Source organism: Gracilinanus agilis, chromosome 1 (assembly GCF_016433145.1).
Source record: "Gracilinanus agilis isolate LMUSP501 chromosome 1, AgileGrace, whole genome shotgun sequence".
Taxonomy (NCBI): domain Eukaryota; kingdom Metazoa; phylum Chordata; class Mammalia; order Didelphimorphia; family Didelphidae; genus Gracilinanus; species Gracilinanus agilis.
Window position 1 is genome coordinate 268,489,053 of NC_058130.1, and position 21,445 is coordinate 268,510,497.

The 21,445-nt window shown below is 38.4% G+C and overlaps 1 protein-coding gene across 3 annotated transcripts in view; it reads right to left on the reverse strand.

Annotated features, from left to right (window-relative positions):
- Positions 1 to 20,495, reverse strand: part of LOC123235388 (tubulin polyglutamylase complex subunit 2-like) — a 35,088-nt gene extending 14,593 nt beyond the window's left edge. For all 3 annotated transcript variants that reach the window (XM_044661525.1, XM_044661518.1, XM_044661511.1), the window contains exons 1-2: positions 20,323 to 20,495; positions 2,196 to 2,275 (exon numbers count right to left, since the gene is read on the reverse strand). In XM_044661525.1, the coding sequence (XP_044517460.1) occupies positions 2,196 to 2,275; positions 20,323 to 20,404 (162 nt within the window). In that variant the 5' untranslated portion in view covers positions 20,405 to 20,495. The remainder of the gene's footprint in view (positions 1 to 2,195; positions 2,276 to 20,322) is intronic.
- Between the last annotated feature and the right edge of the window lie 950 nt (positions 20,496 to 21,445).

Below are 21,445 nucleotides of genomic sequence, written 5' to 3' on the forward strand. Positions count from 1 at the left end.
ATGCATTTTAGCTTTCATTCTTTTGCTTTGTGCTATTCCTTATACCCAAAATGTTCTTCTTTTCCCCTTTCACCTGTTGAATTTATATTTATTATTTAAAGACCAACTCGAATTCTACTTTCTTTTTTGATATCCTTTGGCTAATGATATTAACTCTTGATCTTTACATGGTATACTTCTCACACACCTTTGCTCTGTTTGAATATGCATGTGTATTTATGAGAGTTTATTTTTCTTTTCCTTCCTTCTTTCCTCCTTCCTTCCTTCTTTCTGTCAGTCTGACTGACGGGGGGTCCTCCTTCCTTCTTTCTTTCTTCCTTCCTTCTTTTCTTTTCCATTGGGGAGGGAATGGAGAAAAGAAATGCTTGTTAATTGAAAAAATAATACAATTAGATTAGTATGTTTCTAAAGTACTAATTCTTTATTATAGTTATTTCTGGTTGTGTCACAAGGGCAATAATTGCTTCTTATTTATGTGACATCTATCCAACAGAATACAAACTCTTAGGGGCAAGAATTGTTTTGTCTTTGCAATTCCAGTTTCTCCACCTGTCTCTGGCGTTACATCTTATGAACATTAGACACATGACAAATGTCTGCTGCATTAACTAAATTTTGTGCCTCTGTTAGAAATTAGTGCCAGGGGGTGAGGTGGGAGGGGAGCTGCTTAATAAGTGCTTAGAGCTAAAATGATGGCTTATTTTGGCAGAACAGAAAGGGAAATGGGAATTATGTATACCTTCTGACCTAACAGTCTATATCCCAAAGTGATAAGAGATAAGGGAAAAGGATTACCTAAACAAAAATATTTTCAGTGGATCTTTTCGTATTGACAAAGATTGGAAACTGAGGGGTTATCATCACTTGGGGAATGGATGAACAAGTTGTGGCATACAATTGTGATGGAATACTACTGTGCCATAAAAAAGGATGAACAGGACGAGTTCAGAAAAACCTGAAAAGATTTATGTAAACTGATGCAAAGTAAAGTGAGTAGAACCAGGAACACAATGTATACAGTTATAGAAATATTATACAATGATCCACTGTGAAGGACAAAACCATTATCAGCAAAGCAAGTCTCCAAGCCACAGTCAAAGATGGAACTATTGGAATCTAAGTGCAGATGAAAACACACCAGCTTCCACTATATTTCCTTCATGAGATTTCTATTGTATGTGTGATATGTGCCTTCTATCTTGATATGAACAATATGGAAATATGTATTACATGAAAGTATTACCCATATCAGACAATTCAACACCTCAGGGAGGGGAAGGAGGGCAGAAAGGGAGAAAATCTTAATTTTAAAATATCAAAAAACAATTGTCAAAAATTGTTTCTACATGTAACTAAAAAAATTAAAAGCAAAACATTTTTTAAAAAAGAGTAATGGGTTTAAGAGTCAGAAACCTGGATTCTAATCCAGCAGTTCTGGGACTAGCAAGTTGTATGATCTTTAGCAAGTCAGAAATGATTTAATTTTTCTGAGCTTTATCAGTAAAGTGAAGGAGTTGACTAAACAATCTTTAAGGTTTCTACTAGTCTTAATATTTTATGTTTCTATTAATATTTTATATGGACAGTATGGCAGACAAGCATTCCTTAGAGGAGTCTAAAAGGCAGCTAGATAGAAGGAATGGAAGGAGGCGGGAAACTGAAGAAAATGGTGGGATGATAATGACTTGACGGCCCAGATAACACATTCCTTCCCTCCCTACTCTTCTTCTTTCATGGGCCTGCTGGTATTTTCAAAACATATATCCTGCTTCTCCAAGGCACTGAAGATAAGATTTGGTCCCTTTACAATGCCAGCCCCAAACCAGTGCTCCCTGTAGCCCTCTCTGGGCTACAAAGGATCATGAGTGATGTCCTGAAAAATTTCTTTCATCTCTACAATCCTGGATTGCAAACACAAAACTGACATTGCAATTTCCAAACTAGACCTGGATGGATCAGAAGGGAATTCCAGAGATAAGATATCTCTCTGGAAAACTCTCTTAAGTTTGAGAACTCCTATTACAGGGTGAGAATTAAATGCCCTCAGAGTCAATAGGAAGGGACAAGGATGAATTTTGTATCACTGATGGCAATCTGAAGTAGAAGGAAGATCATATGCATTATCTCTATCATTTTTTCCTCTGGAGTTATCCTTTCCTTAGGAGGGATAGGATCTTGTAATAGCAGATACCTACTAGTTCCCATGAAGCAATCATATGGCGCTCAGCAGGTTCCTTTTCAATGATCTGCACTTTTGTCACTCCCGGAGATGCTTCTGGAAGAGAAAAAGGGAATTTTGTTATAGCTAGTCTCTCCAGGGCTGGGGTTATTGCTCACAGTCATTTCCATATTAGAAGCCCATCCTAAGTTAACTGAATCTAATAGATAACTCACTGGTCCTTCCAAAAGAAGTATGATGTAGTGAAAAGTGCCCAGACTGGAATCAAGTGTTCAGGGATTTTAATTCTAGGGCTACTTTTATTATTTTTTTAACCTAGGGCAAACCACTTAATCTCTATAGGCCTCAGTTTCTTCATGTGTAAAATGAGGTTAGGCTAAATGATGTACAAGGCTCCTTCCAGCACGTTAGTTGTGATCTCTGGAGATAGAGAGAACTGGCTTCCAATAATTTCCATTCCATCTGCCTAAAATGACACACTCTTCTAGAAACCTTAAAGACAACTCAAGAAACCTGCACTTCGCTAAATTAATGTAGCCAATTAAAGTATTTGAGGTTGTGTTATGTTTCTTGGAGTATCACTCCAAGCTGTTCTGTATTATCCCCTAAACTCCCTCCATCCCAGGACAATACTCTACTCTTCCAAATAGGAGAGAGAGAGAAAAAGAATGAGACATAACACAGTTTCAGAGCTATCCAATCCAAAGTCCTCATTTTACAGACAAGGAAACTGAGGCCCAGAGAGGTAAACTAACTTCCTCACCAATTGTATCAGAGCTTCTGACTTCAAACCGGGTTCTTTTCTACTGAAGCATAATTCCTACATGATCTATATAACATTTTAAAGTCTGTAAAGTGCCTTTTTTTTAAAAACCCTTACCTTCTGGCTTAGAATCAGTATCAATTTCAAGGCAAAATAGCAGTAAGGAATTGGGGCTGACTTGTCCAGTGTCCCATAGCTAAGAAGTATCTGAGGCCAAATGTGAACCCAAGACCTTCCATCTCTAGGCCTGGTTCTCAATCTGCTGAGTTATCTAGCTGCCCCTCCACTGTAAAGTGATTTTTGTTATTTATTACATTAATATCATTTATTCCTCATAAAAATCTTGTGAGGGAGATTTTGCAGGTATTTTCACTTTTTTGAAGTTTTATTGCTGCCTTTTATTTTTATGACCAGGGCTATTATGCCTTAAGCCCCCATTTGACCGTCTTTTTCAGTAACCAGAGTCCCACCTCTGAAGCTGAAGTAGGCGTTTCATTATTGGTTCTCCAGAACAAAATCGTTCATTATAATTCATCATAAGTCAATTGCCTTTTAGGGTCATTTTCTTTTATATTACTTTAGCCATTGGGTTTTCTCAGTCCTATTTTCTTTACTCTGCATCACTTTATACAAGACTTTGAATGTTTCTCTGAATTTTTCAGGTTCAACATTTCTTATGGTACAATCTTATTTTGCTACATTAACATGCCACAAATATCAAGTGATGGATATCTCTTTTGGTTTTGCTGCCCAAAAAGTAATGCTATGAATACTTTGTTATATTTAAGACCTTTCATCATTGACCTCCTTATGACTGTGGAATTGTTTCATTGGGACAAAAGATATGAAGTTAGTAACTTTTCTTGAATAATTTAAAATTGTTTTTAAGGATGGCTGGCCTAATTCACAGCTTCTCTAATAGTATATTTGTCTTTGGCATAAAGACAAATTCTGAGCCACTCCAACACTTACTGTTTCCTTGTTAGATAATCTTTGCCAATTTGTAAATACAAATTTTAAATTGCACTTATAATTAGTGATTGACAGCATACTTTACACATGGGCACTGACCATTTTCACAACACCTTTTGACAAGTGTTCCTCTCTTTTAACTACTTATCTATTGCAGAAGTGCTCATTGTCTTATATGTTTCCTATATATCTTGGACACTGAGTTTTACCAGACATATTTTATCAACCCAGTTTATAGCTTCACTTATCCTAGCTGCATTGATTTTGCTTCTGCAAAAGTGTTTACATTTTCTTTTGTAATCAACTTTTTTTTTTTAATTTACAATTTCCTCCATCTGCTTGGTAAAGAAGACCTTTCATCCCACTGTCTTCTAGTTTTTTACATGACCTTTTATATTTCAGTTGCTATCTACCTGGAGCATAGTATGTCATATGGTATAATGATGGTATTTTCTGGGCTAAACCTAACCTTTGTCAAACTCCCCTCCACTTTTCCCAGTAGTCTCTTTTGAAAAAATTCCAAGAGTCTTTCTCCCAACTGAGTCTCAATACAATTTCTATATTCAATTGCTTCTGAGTCTTGCTTATCTAGTCTGTTCTAATGATAAATTTTTCTACCAGAGTTTTTTTTAAACGCTTATCTTCCATCTTAGAATCAATACTATAAATTGGTTCCAAGGCAGAAAGGAGTGATAAGGGCTAGGCAATGGAGTTTTAAGTGACTTGCTCAGGGTCACAGAGCTAGAATGTATCTAAGGCTACATTTGAACCCAGGACCTCCCATCTCTAGGTCTGGCTCTCAATCCACTGAGCCACCCAGCTGCCTCAGAATAAGTATCAGTTCCAAGGCAGAAGAACATCTTTCAGTTAGTTTTGGGAGTTGGGGCTTTATAATGTAGTCTGATATCTGGTTATGTCCCCTTCTTTTCTGTCTCTTCCCCACTCCATATTTTCCTTGAGATTCTGAACTCTTTTGTTTCTCCAAATGAATTTTGCTATTATTTGGCCTAGTTCTATCAAATTATCCATTAATTTAGGTTAACTCAGATATGTAATTTCACCAATGTAGGTATTCCTTCCAATAATGACTCTTGCCAACATATTTTCATTAGGATGACACAGGGCTCCACGCACCAAGCTAGGGGTAGGCTGGGGGCTCATTTTTATATTTGTGAAGACAAACCATGAATAATGAATCTGTCATATTATATAAATCTTTTCTATAAAGAATGTTTTGTCATTGAATTTATGCATCTTGGATATTGGTAGGCTAATTTTCAGTTACTTCAAGCATTTTAGTTATTTTGAGTGGATTTTTCTCTCCTGGCAATTAAAACTTTTAGGATTAAAGATTTAAGGAGACTTTAAAGGCTATCAAATCATATGATTATACATCCTAGAACTGGAAGGGATTTCTGGGAACATCTGGGACAACTCTTACATTTTACAGATGAGAAAATGAGGCACAATGAGCAGCCAAACTGGGACTCAAGCCCAGATCTCTGTTTCCAAGTCTAGTCCACCTTTCCCTGCCTCCAATAGTTGTTGGTCATGCACCATCCTACACTCTGGGCTCAGCATGCAGTGACTTAACATGTCAGATGTACCACATTCTCCATAAAGAAAAGTGAGCTATGTAGGTTGCTATGTAGTAGCTGGGACTACTGCCCAGTTTCCTGCCAATCACCATTTTGCTACTTTTTCTTTTTAATACCATAATGCCTCCTAAGACTTCGGGAAAAAAGAACAACTTAATTAACTAATACTTTCCACTTTTCATTTTCTTCCTAAAATGTATTTATATATTTTGTTTTGAGACAGCAGACACATCCCAACAATCTCTTTGTTTCATAGGTTGCCAAGGTCAAATCATCATCAAGTGTTTGGCCTATTTTTAATAAGCATCTCTATATTTAACTAGGCTGGTCCTCAGAAAGTCAACATAATCTGTTGCCAGGACCATATCTGAAGTCTTGCCAGCAGGGTATAACTTACCAGAGAGTTTTTTAATCTTAATTTCTTTTACACGTCAATATAATTTTTAATATTCTTTCTCTGACATTTTACATGTTCTCTCCTTCCTTCTTTCCACACCTCCCCCTTTCCCAGGATGGTAAAAGTAATGAAGAAGATTGTAAATGTGATATAACATAGGTTGTACCTCTACAGAATTTTTTTGCAATTCCCACAGCATTTGAGAACCCAAGGTCACATGACATAAGGTGTAAGAGTTAGACTTTGGGGAGTTTCTTCATACTACCAGGTCCTTATAAAGCCTCTGCATCATTCTGGTTGTTTTTTGTAAAATGTGGTGCCTAATACTAAAAGGAATATTGCAGATATGGGCAGAGTATGGCAGGCCCATCATCTCCTTACTCCTTGAAGCCACATATTTTATTTTCTAATTAATTTTTGCCTTATTTTAAAATCATATTCTGAATATATTCTTCTTCTCTCTCCTATTCAGTGAATCTTATCTTGTGAAACAAAGGTTTAAAAAAAAATCCCAAATAGCAGTCCCACAAAACTGCCAATTCCTTAACCATTTCTGATAGCGCAGGCAATAATTCTACCCCTGTCATCCTATAATGAAAGGAGAACGATGCACTTTCTCAGTTATTCTTTGAGGAGAATCTTGATTATTATAATTACACAACATTCAGTTTCCTTTTGCTGTTGTTTATGTTCCTGAGGCATCTAGGTGGCTCAGTGGTTAGGGCACTGGGCTAAGAGTCAGAAAAACTTGAGTTCAAACCTGGCCTCACTTACTTTCTAGCTGTGTGACAGTAGGTAAGTCTTATTTGCCTTACTCCACTGGAGGAGGAAATGACAAACTATTCCAGCATCTTTGCCAAGAAAACCTCATTAAGGGATCACAAAGAGTTGGACATATAGTTACAGTGTATATTATGTTTTCTTGGCTCTGCTTGCTTCAGCTATTATGTGTTTCATGCTTGTCTGAATTGTTCATGTTCTTACAGGGCAATAATACTTCTTTATATTCTTGTGCTACAATTTGTTTAGCTACTCCCCAATCAAAGAGCATCTGGTTCCCCCCTTCCTTGTTCTTGACTACTACAAAAAGTGCTACTATTAATATGATGGAGAATGTAGAACCTTACTTTATCTTTGACTTCCTTGGGACAGATGAGATTTTTGGCTCAAGGATATTTTAGTTCCTTTGGCAAAATGCCAAAATGCTTTCCAGAATGAGCAGACCAATTGATAGTTCGAACAACAGTGTATTAATGTTCCCATCTTTTCACAATCCCTCCATCATTTTCTATTCCCTTCTCTTATCATCTTTGCTAACTTGCTGAGAGGTAAAGACCCAGAGTTTTAAATAATTCATAATTCTTTTGAGAATTATTTGCTCATATCCTTTGATTTCATTCACACTTTTGCTTTCCAATGTTATGTAATCAAAATTATCTATTTTATCTTTTGTCATCTCCTTGATCCCAATTCTTTTTCTAGTACTAGTTGTGAAAAATATCTGAACTTGTTTTCTTTTGACTTTTCATAGTGGGACCTTTTATATTTAGTATACATAACTATTTTGAGTTGGAGGACATATTGTCTCTTTATATCTTACTCTGTATCTTTTATGTACACATGTTTATACAAGTGCATGTACACATATACACATATGCATATACATTTTATCCCCATTTGTATGTAGGGTCCTTGAGAAAAAAATTTTTTTTTGCTTTTTCCTTGTATCTTTAGTACTTAACATAGTACTTGGAATATAATTGCTTAATAAAGAACACCTACCTGTTGATTTATTCCATAAAGATATTAGCATGATTCTGATGGATAGTATGCATCAATTTATACCTGTATACATTTCTTTTTTTTTTTTAAACCCTTAACTTCTGTGTATTGGCTCCTAGGTAGAAGAGTGGTAAAGGTAGGCAATGGGGGTCAAGTGACTTGCCCAGGGTCACACAGCTGGGAAGTGGCTGAGGCCGGGTTTGAACCTAGGACCTCCTGTCTCTAGGCCTGACTCTCAATCCACTGAGCTACCCAGCTGCCCCTCCTGTATACATTTCTAATTGTTAACAGGAAGATTGTATGATTGTAATATAAAATCTGTATCAGACTGCTTAATGTCTCAGGGAAATTTGGCTCGAAATTTAAAAAAAAGGTTAAAAAAAATGTTTAAGTGTTATATGCTCAGGGCAGCTGGGTAGCTCAGTGGATTGAGAGCCAGGCCTAGAGACGGGAGGTCCTAGGTTCAAATCTGGCCTCAGGTACTTCCCAGCTGTGTGACCCTGGGCAAGTCACTTGACCCCCATTGCCCACCCTTACCACTCTTCCACCAAGGAGCCAATACACCTAAGTTAAGGTGTTAAAAAAAAAAGTTATATGCTCTAATTTTGCTAATGAAAACACTATCAATACTATGCCTTAAGGACTATAAAACTCTGCATACCCTTTGACCAGCAATTTCACTACTGGGTCTAAATTCCATAGATATCAAAGATAGGGGAAAAGGACATACTTGAACAAAAATATTTATAGCAGCTCTTTTTGTAGTGGCAAAAACCAGGAACTTGAAGGGATGCCTATCAACTAAGAAATGGCTGAACAAGTTGCAAAACAGGGTTGTGATAGAATACTATTGTGCTAAAAGAATTGATGAGCAAGATAATTTCAGAAAAACTTGGAAAGACATATATGAGCTGATGCAAAGAAAAGTAAACAGAACCAAGAGAACATCATAACATAGTAATAGCAATATTGAACAATGGTTAACTGTGAATGAGTTAGCTATTCTCAGCAATACAATGACTCAAGATAATTCTGAAGGACTTAAAATAAAAAATGCTATCTACCTCCAGAGAAAGAACTAATGAATAAAGACTCTGAATACAGATTGAAGCATACTTTTAAAAAACTTTCTTTTTTATGATCTCTTCTTTTTAACATAGCTAATGTGGAAATATATTTTGTATGATTGCACACATATAACGTTTATTAAATTACTTGCTTTCTCAAGGAAAGCAGAAGGGAGAGAAGGAGGAAAAGAATCTGGAAGTCAGAAAAAAATTTTAATGAATGTTAAAAATTGTTTACATGTAATTGGAAAAAAAGAAAACATAAAAATTAAAAAGGAAAAATACCTAAAATAAAAAAAATTAGCAAAACGAGATAAAAAACACTGTAAATTGTATTTGACCCCTACTTCTGTTGTCTCAAAGTGTTGACCTTATTTATACTCTTGTGGTCAGTGTGCCTGTTGTTCTTTTGGTTCTCCTCTCTTCAATTTGCATCACTCTGTACAAGTCTCCATTTTTCTCTGAATTCTTCATATTTATCACTCCTTACTGCAAAGTAATTCATTACATGCATAGTTAATTCAACCATTTCCCAGTTACTTTCTTTGACCTATCATCCCCATTTTACAGGTTTAAAAAGTGAATACAAGAAAGTCCTGCTAGAAGTATCAGAGGCAAGATTTGAACCTGTATCTCTGCTGACATTCCAAAGCTTTCTACTGCACCATGTTTTCTCATCTCAGCCATGAAATTTTTTTTTTTTTTTGAGATTGGGACTTTCTTCTCCTCTTGCTTAGACTAGAAGTGCACAGTGGGCTATTCACAAGCCCTATCCTATTACTGATTAGTAGAGAACCTTCTTTTCTAAGCTGGTTGGCCCCATTTTGGGCAGCCTTGTGGCCCTCTTCTCCATGCTGCTGCTAGACTTATTGCAGACACTCAATTAGTTCTGGCCTTAGGGCAGCTCAAAGCACCCTAAACCCAAGCTTTTCATCAGCCTCAGCCTCCCCAGTAAAAAGGAATACAATACAATACCACTTGCAGAACCATGAATTTTCCTGAATATAAGTGTCTACCTTCTAAGAACAGGAATTTAGAAACACAACCATTGCAAAAGTTTGTCCCTGTCTTACACATGAATATATTAGAGAGCAAAATAAGAAATATCTATACAGTGGTAACTTGACACACGAGTTTAATTCGTTCCATGGCCAAGCTCATAACTCAATTTACATTTAAATTGATGGAAATGCAATTAATCCATTCTGGCCCCCAAAAACCACGTGGATTATTTTGTCATATGCTTTTAGATACAAAAATGTACTTTATAAATAACAAATAAATATATTTATAGATAATAAGAAAAAATCTAAAGAAATAAACTTGCTTATGAAATGTTATTTACCTTCAAGTTCAGGCGAAGATGCTGATGGAGGTTTTCATTTTGTATGCTATTACTTAACATCTCTACACACATAACACTACATTTAAATGCAAAATTAACATTACACATTACTTAACAATATGTAACTTTATTGCTAAACTTAATTGGTATTTTTTTACTTTACTTATCATTTTCTTCATTGAATTTTGGCCGTTTTGCCATACTTTCCTCGATTTTACTTAGAGACCATTTCAACAAAAATCTTTCCACAGAAGTTTGTTTCTTCCTCCCTTTCAGAACGTTTCCATAATGTGTGAAACAAGTGTTGTCACACAACTCCAACGCACAATCTGTTGCAACTTTTTCTGGGTGTGTCTTTTCAATAAACTGTTTAATTTCTTCCCAAATCCTCAACATTTCCTTAATTTAGCTTGTACTGATTACCTCATCCACCTCAGACTTCTCCCGTAGGCAGAAGCTCATGAGTCAAATATCCACTGGATACTCCTATCTCAAATTGCTCGTGACTTAAAGATGCTCGTGTATTGAGGTACCACTGTATATTCTAGGAAGAGTGGTGAGAATTCAGGAAATCATGATTCTATTCCTGCCCCTTGCCTTCATTACCTCAAAGGAGTCACGATCTTTAATTTGTTATTGAGGAAAGTGTTTAATGAAGTTACTAAATACCCTTCTAATCTTCTGAGCTTATTCCCTCCATGATCTTAATCATAGCCACACTGGCCTCCTGGCCATTCCTCGTGAGATACTTCACAGCCAGTATCTGTGTCTGTGATCAGTCTCCTGTGCCTGGAAAGCTCTCACTTTCTCAGAATGCCTGATGTCCTTTTAAGTTTCAGCTTAGGTGCTCACTTCTATGAAAAGCCTTTCCTGCCAATAGTGCCTAGTGTCCTCCTTCCCAAGCTACCTTGTATTTAGCTTGTATATGTTTTATATATGCTCAGATGTGTACATCCTGTCTTCCTTCCATTGGGATATTAGCTCCTTATCTATTTGCCAAGGCAAACATAGGAATTATATGAACACAATTACAAAACACTTTCCACAAAAATAAAGTCAGATCTAAACAACTGGAAAAATATTCATTGCTCATGAGTAGGCCAAGCTAATATAATAAAAATGACAATTTTATCTAAATGAATTTATTTATTCAGTGGCATACCAATCAAACTACCAAATAATTATTTTGTAGAACTAGAAAAAATAAAACCAAAATTCATCTGGAAGACCAAAAGGTCAAGAATATCAAGGGAACTAATGAAAAAAATGTGAAGGAAGGAGGCCTTGCAGTACTAGATCTCAAACTGTACTATAAAGCAGCAATCATCCAAGATACCAAGATAAGGTCAAAATGGATATATAATTTAGATACCATAACTATATTAGGGGATCACAGACTAGTTTACCTGACAGATCTTTGGAGAAGGGAAGTATTTATGACCAAACAAGAGCGAGTATGAATGGTAAATAATGAATATTGATTATGATATGAATAATTTTGATATTAAATTTTAAAGCTTTTGTACAAAGCTAATGAAACCAAAATTAGAAGGGATGTTTATAACAAATTTCTCTGATAAAGGTCTAGTTCTTTAATTTTATAGAGAATCAAGCCAAATTTATAAGAATACAAGCTATTCCCCAACTGACGAATGGTCAAAAGATATGAACAATTTTCAGATGAAGACCTCGAAGCCATCAATAATCATATGAAAAAATGTTCTAAGTCACTCTTGATTAGAAAATGAAAATTAAAAACAATGCTGAGGTACTGCCTCACACCTATCAGATTAGCCAATATGGCAATAAAGGAAAGTGGTAAGTGTTGGAGAGGATGTGGCAAAATTGGGACAATAATGCATTGTTGATGGGGCTGTGAACTGATCCAACTACTCTGGAGGGCAATTTGGGACTATGCCCAAAGGTCTTTGATTCTGTAATACCACTCCTGGGTCTCTATCCCAAAGAGATAGTAAAAAAGGGAAAAGGCCTATTTGTACAAAAATATTTATAGCTGCTCTTTATATAGTGGAAAAGAACTGGAGATCAAGGGGATACTCATCAATTGGGGAATGGCTGAACAAATTATGGTACATGCTGGTGATGTAATTCTATTGTGCTATATAAGAAATGATAAACAAGATGATTTCAGAAAACACTGGAAGATATCTGCAGGCACTGATGCAAAGAGAAATAAGCATAACTGGGAGAACATTGTACACGGTAACAGCAATATTGGATAATGATTATCTGTTAAAACTTGGGTACTCTCAGCAATACAACAATCCAGGATAATCCTAAAAGACTTACGATGAGGAATGCTATCCACATCCAGAGAAAGAACTGTTGGAGTTGTCTTTCACATCAGTGAATTTAGGGTATGGGGGGGAGGGGTTGGTCATGTATGAATTTGCACTTACAACAATGACCAATATTGTTGTGTGTGTTGCATGACGATAAAAATGAAATTTTTAAAAAGGATATTAGCTCTTTAAGGAGCTACCTGTTTTACTTTTCTTTATATCCCCAATGCTTAGAGAAGTGTCTGGTCTATATTAGATGACTGATAAAAGCTTGCCGACTGTTTTAATTAATAGTATTGCCGAGGGGCAGTGAGGTGGCTCAGTGGATAGAGGGCCAGGACCAGAGAAGGGAGGTTCAAATCTTGCCTCAGATATCATGTGACCCTGGGCAAGTCACTTAACTCCAATCTCCTAGCCCTTACCACTCTTCTGCCTTGGAACGGATACTTAGCATCAATTCTAAAACAGAAAGTAAGGGTTTTAAAAAGGAAAAAAACAGAAATGCAGAAACTTGATTAATATTCAGCATTTTTCCTCTCAAACAGCTCTCTTATGGCTAGATTTGGATTCCCAAGACCTGCCACTTCCCATCTGGGTGGCCTTGGGCAGGATATGGCAGGTAAATGCCTGGCCATCCTTTGGTGTTGGCCTTCATCAGCTTTAGAGATATGTGTAAATTTTTCAAAAGTGACCAGAATCACACTGTGCTGTCTAATTCCCTAATAATCAGCTATCACGGAACCCAAACTAATGTCTCTACTGGAGGGCAGCACAGGTGAAACTCCATTGAAGTCTCCAGCCACCCAGCTGGGACACCAGGACCTGGCTAATGGCAGCATCTTGCCAAGTCCTCTGGCACCTCCTGCCCCCATAACCAGTAGTGGCTACCATCTAACTTCCAGAGGTCCTGCTCCTCAGTCAGGGGAAGTGAATCCCTTGGAGACCCATCCTGAGGCAGAGCTGCCCCCATGTGGACTGATGGGAAGGTAAAACCCTAGAAGATCCCAGAATGCTCTTGGGCTCAGCTGTCAGCACTGGCATCTGATCTTGTTAAATGCCACGAAGCTGATTATTTATCATCACCGTTTTTGTTGCCATATCAAGTCCACATCACCATTGCTCCTAGAAAGGGTATGACCCTGTACTACCCCACGCAGAATTGCTGTGATTCTTTTTAAACCCTTCCATTTTAGAATTAATACTAAGTATCAGTTCCAAGGCAAAAGGGCAGTAAGGGTTAGGCAAGTGGGGATTAAGTGACTTGTCCAGGGTCACAAATCCGTGTGAGTTTGAGCCATGTTGGCAAACCTATGTATGGCACAGTGGGTTAGAGGGGGCTGCTCCCTCTCCCTCTCCATGCACTTGAGGCCATTTCTCTCATCACGTGTCCCTCTGCTCAGCAGCCCCCAATGGGAATGCTTCCTCCCTCCCCTGTCTAGGGTAAGGGGGTGGCTTACATGCAGCATGAGGGTACAGTTTGGGCACTTAGTCTCTAAAAGGTTTGCCACCCCTGGTCTAATCCCTTCCAGGTTCCCACGCAATTCTATTCAGCCTGACTACATATCACTTCCTCTTCTCAAACTCTATGCTTTGGTCAAACTGGCCTCCATCTTGTTCCTGATCTCCCACCATTACGTCTGCCTAGGTTACTGCCATACTGGCAATGCTTTCCTTCTTCATCTTTACCTCTTGAACCCCCAAACTCCTTCTAGGCTCAGTTTGAGCTTTCTCCCAAAAAAACCCTTTCCTCATTCCCTAAGCTTTTAATTCCACTGATCATCAATGTGTATTGTATTTGGTATATGTGAGTGACCTTGAGTAAATTTTTGTGAAAATGTCATATTTCCCTAGTACAGCAATTCTTCATTTTTTTTTCTCATGTGTCAAGAGTCTGGTGAAGCTTATGGACTCCTTCCTAGAATGTTTTTAAAGAAATAAAATGCACAAGATTAAAAGGAAATCAATTATACTGAAAAATATAGGTATTCCTTTCACATCTCAGAAGTTAGGGGAAGGGCACCCCTGTGATCTGGAAAATCCAAATAAAATTTTTTGGCCTTCCTTTTGTACCACAGAAGAAAGTCTGAATTTTTTCTTTTGTCTTTTATGAGGTGTTTACAGTATCTTATTGTAAAATATGGGTTAAATATTTATAGGCTATATATATGTAGGTCAATATTAAGATATCTCTACATTTCTAGCCTTTGTGTATCATCTGCTGGCTTTCCTTTTCTTTCTGCAAACTTTAACTTTTTACTTATTTTAACATTAAAGAAAAAAATTGTGTATGTTTTTGGCATTACAAGATAAAATATGTTGATATTATTCAATACTATACATATGTTTTGTGCATTTCTGAGTTTCTAAACTTCTATGTCATCTAGCCCTCAGGTACCACCTGTGGCTTCCAAAAAACTACCAAATAATTCCCAGTTAATTTTGATACATCCTCATATATGGAAACTGTGATGGAAAAAGTTGCAATGTGGAAGGGATATCTATACTTGTCAAAATATATATATTTTAAAAGTTCATAGAGCGGGCAGCTGGGTAGTATAAGGATGGGATTTTGTGCAAAGGAGATGGAACCAAAGGAGGAGAAGGCAGTTGCTGACAATGGAAACCAGCAAAGGATTCTGGGGAATTTCTCTGAGGAGGAGAGGAGAAGAGGGTCTTCAGGCTGAGAGGAGTGAGGAGGCAGACAATCCAGTTCTGATCTGGTCTGGAAGACTTCCTGAAGACCTTTCTTTGGAAATTGAAACCCTGATTCCCTGATCAAAGCCATTTCGAAACAATTCATCTTTCAAGACTACAACCATCTAGTCAGCTAAGATTTTGGACTCCATTGGGAGCAATCTCAGTTTCCTTCACCCATTACCCATCCTTGCTGAGAGACCCTTTTCAGTCAAAGCTTACAATTATAGGAAAAGATAGAAATAGAAAATAGAAATAGAAATAGAAGGGGAAAAGTGGGGGAGAATCTTAGGAGTTGGAACCACTAGGGTTCCTACCTGTGACAGACCCCATAGGAATAAGAAGATGGCACCCCCAAAATCCTTCTGCCCTTCACCCCTTTCCTCAATCCCTGATTTGGGAATAATAAAGGCCATTTAACAGTCAGATAGCTTTCCAGTGTGCCTGAGAGACAACAAGGGAGAGGGGAATCACAATTTGGTCTGGCTGCCTCCAATTTTGAGCCAGGCCACCCACTGTGAAATTAACCGACTTGGGGGAGGTTTGAGTGAACCTCATCCTTATTCAGGATCGGATTGGGGTACCACATACTTCCTCTTATAGGGAAGCATTGCCCCTAACTCCCGTGGGGTAGCACAACCATCTATGTCACCCAACTTTGGGGTGACACCCCCTTAAAGTCTCCCAGTGTATATTCAGCCCCAGGAGAGTGCTGGAGGAGAGAGTCACCACACAGACTTTCTCTCTCTCTCTCCCTTCTATCAACATCCATTACTGGCTCTTTTTATTGTTACAATTTTGGCAGAGCCAGCTTAGGTAAAGTGCCTGTCGTTAAAAAGAAAAAGGAATAAAAATCAAAAGCCTCTGTGAGAACACGATGGCAGTCATTTTTCTCCTATCTACAGCATAGAAAAGGAGACAAACTTAGATAAGCAAAAGAAAATTTAAAGGCATAGTGCCATAGAAATTTCTTACAGTAGTTCAGTGGATTGAGAGCCAGGTCTCAGGTTCAAATCTGGACTCAGACACTTCCTAGCTGTGTGACTTTGGGCAAGTCACTTAACCCCCATTGCCCACCTTTACCACTCTTCTGCCTTAGAACCAATATATAGTACTAATTCTAAGATAGAAGGTAAGGGTTTAAAAAAAAAAAGTTCATGGACCCCAAGTGAAGAACTCTTAACAGTATAAGCATACTAAGAACAGGGGCTATTTTGGTGTGTGTGTGTGTGTGTGTGTGTGTGTGTGTGTGTGTGTGTGTGTGTGTGTACCCAAGCAAAGTACAATGCTTATTACATCATAGACACTAAATATTTTGCTAATCGGTTTTTAAACAACAGACCTGGTTGGTTGATTTCACTTCACCAATATCCCAGTACAGTCTAGGTGCTACTGAAGGACCACAAGTCATGCACTCAGATAATTAATAAGTATATGTTCTCCATAATAGGAGTTATTCTCTATAAGTCATGAACTTATAGCAATTGGGACCATTTATGACTGCAGAAGAACTTCATGTTGGGCTGCCTAGCAGACTTTGATATCTATCAACTATATATACAATGGAGAGCAATTTGAAATAGTCAAGAATGGCATGCTTAGTCACTGGGCTCACACTAACCATCCATATACCTTGTAAAACAATGAACAACTATGAGCTCTCTCTCTGCAAAGGCTCTATACTAATTATGAAAAGGGGGGTGAAGGGGAAGAAACCAAAAAGAGAAGATAGTGACAGCCTGGAAGCTCTCTTCTATTCTAGATGAGCACTTCCCAACCTATTGGGGCTGAGGATCCCTAACTTTTACTGTATTGAATGACTCAATATAACAAACAAGGAAGACATTTGGACTAAATAAAGTGGCTCTAGCATATTCTACTTGATTATACATGTTTATTTAGATGCCTACTACATTGTGCTACATACCTGTGCTGTGCTACATGTATTATGGTTAAGTCATATCCAACTCTTGGAGTTTTTGTGACAGAGATGATGCAATGATTTGCTTTTTCCTTCTCTGGCTCATTTGACCAATGAGGAAACTGAGACAGAGTTAAGTGACTTGCCCAGGGTCACACAGCTAGTAAGTATCGGAGGCCAGACTTGAACTCAGGAAGATGAGTCTCATAAATTCCAAACTCAGTGCTCAATTCATTGTGCTACCTAGCTGCCTTTACTTCTAAATATTTTTGTACAGAGAGGGCTTTTTTCTTTATTTTTTTTTTTATCTCTTTGAGATACTACCAATTAGTCTTTTCAGTCATGTTAGACTCTTTTATAACACCATTTAGGCATCTTGTGAAGAGTGAATCAAACTCTCTTTGTCTATCAATCAGCAACTTTTAAATTAATCATTCAAAAACTTAAGTACCCCTACTTAGTACCTTACCAGACACTAAGTATGAGAGTTCACAAGTCACTTGCTAGAGTGGGTGACAACTCCAGAGGCCACTGCCCTATCCATTGGGCAGTGCTTGGCAAATTGAAAGACTGTGATTGGTTCCCATAAAGTGGGGGAGCAACAGGAAGTGATGTCAAGAAAATGCTTTAAAAAGGCCAGCTTGAGGATTCAGTCCCTGTCTCTGCATTGGTGAGCTGGACTGGAAGAGGAAACTCTTTTCCCTGGATCCTACATTGGCTTGCGGTGGTTCCTTTCTTGGTTCTTCATCGAGAAGAGAGGAGACCCTCTCTGCTCGATGGTGAGCTTCGGTGGGACACTCCCTTCAATTCTGGTGATATTCTTGAGAGGTCTTAGCCTCGTGTGCACTGAAGGTTCTTGGTGGATTCTTCAGGGTCTCCTGGTTCTTCGGATTTCGGCTTCCTGATTAGGACTTTGGATTCTGGTGAGATTCACTTTTGGATTCGCATTTGCAGTCTAGAGACATTAGGATTAAACTCAGGGTATTTGTAGCTAGGCAGTACTTTCTGTTTCTTTACATTTTTTCACTTTCACTCTTTCCACCTCTTTGTAAATAAAGCTGTTAAAAGTCATTTTGACTTAAGCTGTAATATTTTTAAATTGGCAACCACAATATTACTTTAGAATTCTCTTAGCATAAAACCTAAATTTAAATTCTTACAATCTTTTGGCAAAGATAGTGGAGTGGTTTGCTTTTTCCTTCTTTAGTTCATTTTAGAGATGAGGAAACTGAGGCAAACAGGGTTAAGTGACTTGCCTAGGGTTACACAACTAGTAAGGGTCTAAGGTCAAATCTGAACTCAGAAAGATGAGTTTTCCTGACTCTAGGACTGACACTCTATCCACTGTGTCATCTAGTTAGTATGTAGATACTATTATAATCACATTGTTTAATGAACTGAAAGTATTATTAATAAAATCATTTTTAAAACTTTGCTGAATTAACAACATCAGGTACTTTCTCAACCAATGAAAGTAGTCCAGCTACTGTCATGGAGGGTATATAAAGCTGAGAGGCAGCATAGCCTAGTCAATAGAACCTGGAAATTAGGGGAGGAAATAAGGGAATCCTCACTCAGTTACTTGTTAGATGGGTGATCCTGGGTAAGTCACAACATCTCTTGGACTATTTCTTTATTTGTAAAACCAGGATAATAATATTTTTAGCCTTTATCTCACTGGATTATTAAGGATCATGGGATAATTTATTTAAAGCTCTTTGAAAACATTACAGTGGGCCTCAGAAACATCAGTTTGTTGTTAAAAAAACAGAGGAACCTCAAAATCTAAAAGGTCAGGAAAGTTTTTTAAAACCTCAGAACACTTAGAATGTAACAATAATGGTTATATAATATATAACATTAGAGGTTATATAATATATAACAGTATGACAGTAAGGGTAATGGGAGCTGGTCTCCTAGTCAGGAAGACCTAGGTTCAAGTTCAAGTGCCCCAACTCTGACATCTACTGGCCTTGGGCTAACCAACCATTTCTCAGTGCTTCAGGTAACTCTCAACAAGCCTACAAATGGTAGAGAAGCTGTAGATCAGATTGGTAAGAGGGAGTTCCTTACAACCAAAGAAATTACAGGTCTGATCTAAAAATATAGTCTGTATATATGTATATGTATGAATAGAGCACTGGGCTTAGATTAATTAATTAATTAGATTAGATCTCAGTTCAAACCTGGACTTCAGACACATACTAGCTGTGTGATCTTTGGCAAGTCACTTAAAACAACAACAAAAAAGCTATTTGCCTAAGTTTCCTCAATGGTAAATGAGGATAATAATGACATCTACCTCCCAGGGTTGTTTTGTGAGGATTAAATAATATAATACTTAACAAGCATAGTGTCTGGAACATAGTAAGCTCTACAAAAATGTTTATTATTATTATTATTAAATGTAAATAGCTTAGCATAGTGCCTGGCTCATAGCAAATACTATATAAATGTCAACTATCATTAATAATTAATTGCAAAGTATGGAGCACATAGTCAATTCTATATAAATATTAATTATAAAGCACTTAGCACAGTACCTAGCACACTGTAAGAGCTATACATTTGCTTTTGTTATTATAATTAATTGCAAAGTGTTTGGCACAAAGTCTGGCACATAAGTGCTATATAAATTTTAGATGTTATAATGATTAATATTAACTGTAATGCGTTTAGCCTGGCACACTGTAAGCGCTATATAAATACTACTATTATTATTAGTGTTAGCAATATTACCTTCAGTAACCCTGCCCCCAAAACCCTGTTGGTTTTTGCTCCATCCTCCAGCAGTGGTTATCCTTTCAATGTCCCTGGAACTTAAGGCCTGGGAGAGGAAGGACTTGGGGATTCATTCTGATTCCCGGGTTCCATTTCTTCCAACTCTTGGAACAGGACGAGCTCGGGGCTTGCTCTCTGTCCCAGAACAAAGCCCCAGCTAGTTGCTCCCCATCGCCGCCTTGGCAGCCTGAGACAAAGCTGGAGTTTCCAGAGCAGGGTGCTTTAGTCTAGCCAAGGACCTTGTTTCCTGTGCCTGATGGGGAGGGGATCCACCCTGATTCAAAAATATGGATGGCAAGCCGGGGAGGTGCTGCGTCGGCTGCCGAGATCGGAAACCCCAAAGCGCAGGGTTGACTCTACCATACCGGTTCTCAGTCCCCAGTCACCTGCAGGCATAGACACTACCACGTGATGTCCAGGTACATCTTCCCCAGCCTTGTACCCTTCCCCCCATTAATCTCCGCTCTTCCGCCCCACCCCAGCCGCCCCATCTCCTTGCGTCCCTTCCTCTTTTCCATACCCAAGATACGAGTGATCCCGAGGGTCAGTTTCTCCAGGTGCGGTTTAGTGTTGGCCAAAGTGGGTGGCACCTTCTCCTCCATGATTCGTGCCCTCTAACTCTGCTTCCCGTCAGGGAGTCGAGAAAAGAGAAGGTGCAGGAGAGACACCTCCCTAAAAGCCTCGAGGATAGACTTCAAAACACTGAGCCGGGCTGTCTGCCGGGAGTTGTAGTTCTTCCAGACTCGCAGTCCGCTGATTGGAGGGAAGATGGATTTGAGGCTCCCATGGTCGGCTGCCCTCGGTGACGCATGGGAATGAGAGTTTGCAGTTTCGTCACCTCTCGCGTCCGCGAGGGAGAAGTAAACCACAATTCCCAGAAGCTTCCTCTCCCTGGCTCTCCGACTGACAAACCAGCTGACCGAAGGATGGGGGTGGAGGAGAAACTTCTAGTGGAGCCAATAAGAGGCGAATTTGGCCGTGGGCACGTCCCTAGGCTTTTATGGCGGGGCTTTAGGGGATTTTACTCTGACAAGCCGCTGGTAAAAACCTGAGGCCAGTTGAAGGGCGCGAAGGTCTCCAGCTCGGGGTATCAGGGTTGGGGCATACAGTTCTGCCTATAGTCTCCTCAGGAAAAGGGGCTCCCTCCGATTCATCTTCTACACTGGGCCTTCTCCTGAAACAAAAATTATCGATGTTTCTCCTTAAGAAACAACTGGGGAATTGCTTGTCGGCTCCAGGAGGGGGTTGAGAAGAGAGACAATATGGATCATATGATTTTGGAAAACGTGGAAATTTGTTATTAAAATTAAAAATAAAAAAACAAGCTGGGGTTTTTGTCGGACCCTTTAAGCCACGGGAGTCCTTACACTTAAAAAAAATTTTTTTTTAATTAAAATACTTCAATACAATTGGTTACTTTTTAAAACTATGTATTTAATTTAAGCTTTTTAAAATTTTATTTTAGCATTTTTTAACAGTTCAGCCTCTTCAGTAGGGTGCTACTTGCCTCTTCGTGACCCCCTTTGGGTGTTTTTGGCAAAGGTAATGGAGTGGTTTGCCACTTTGTCAAGTTCGACAGTTGAGGAAACAAACAGGATTAGGTGACTTGCTCTGAGCCAGTATCTGAGGTCTCCCCTACTCAA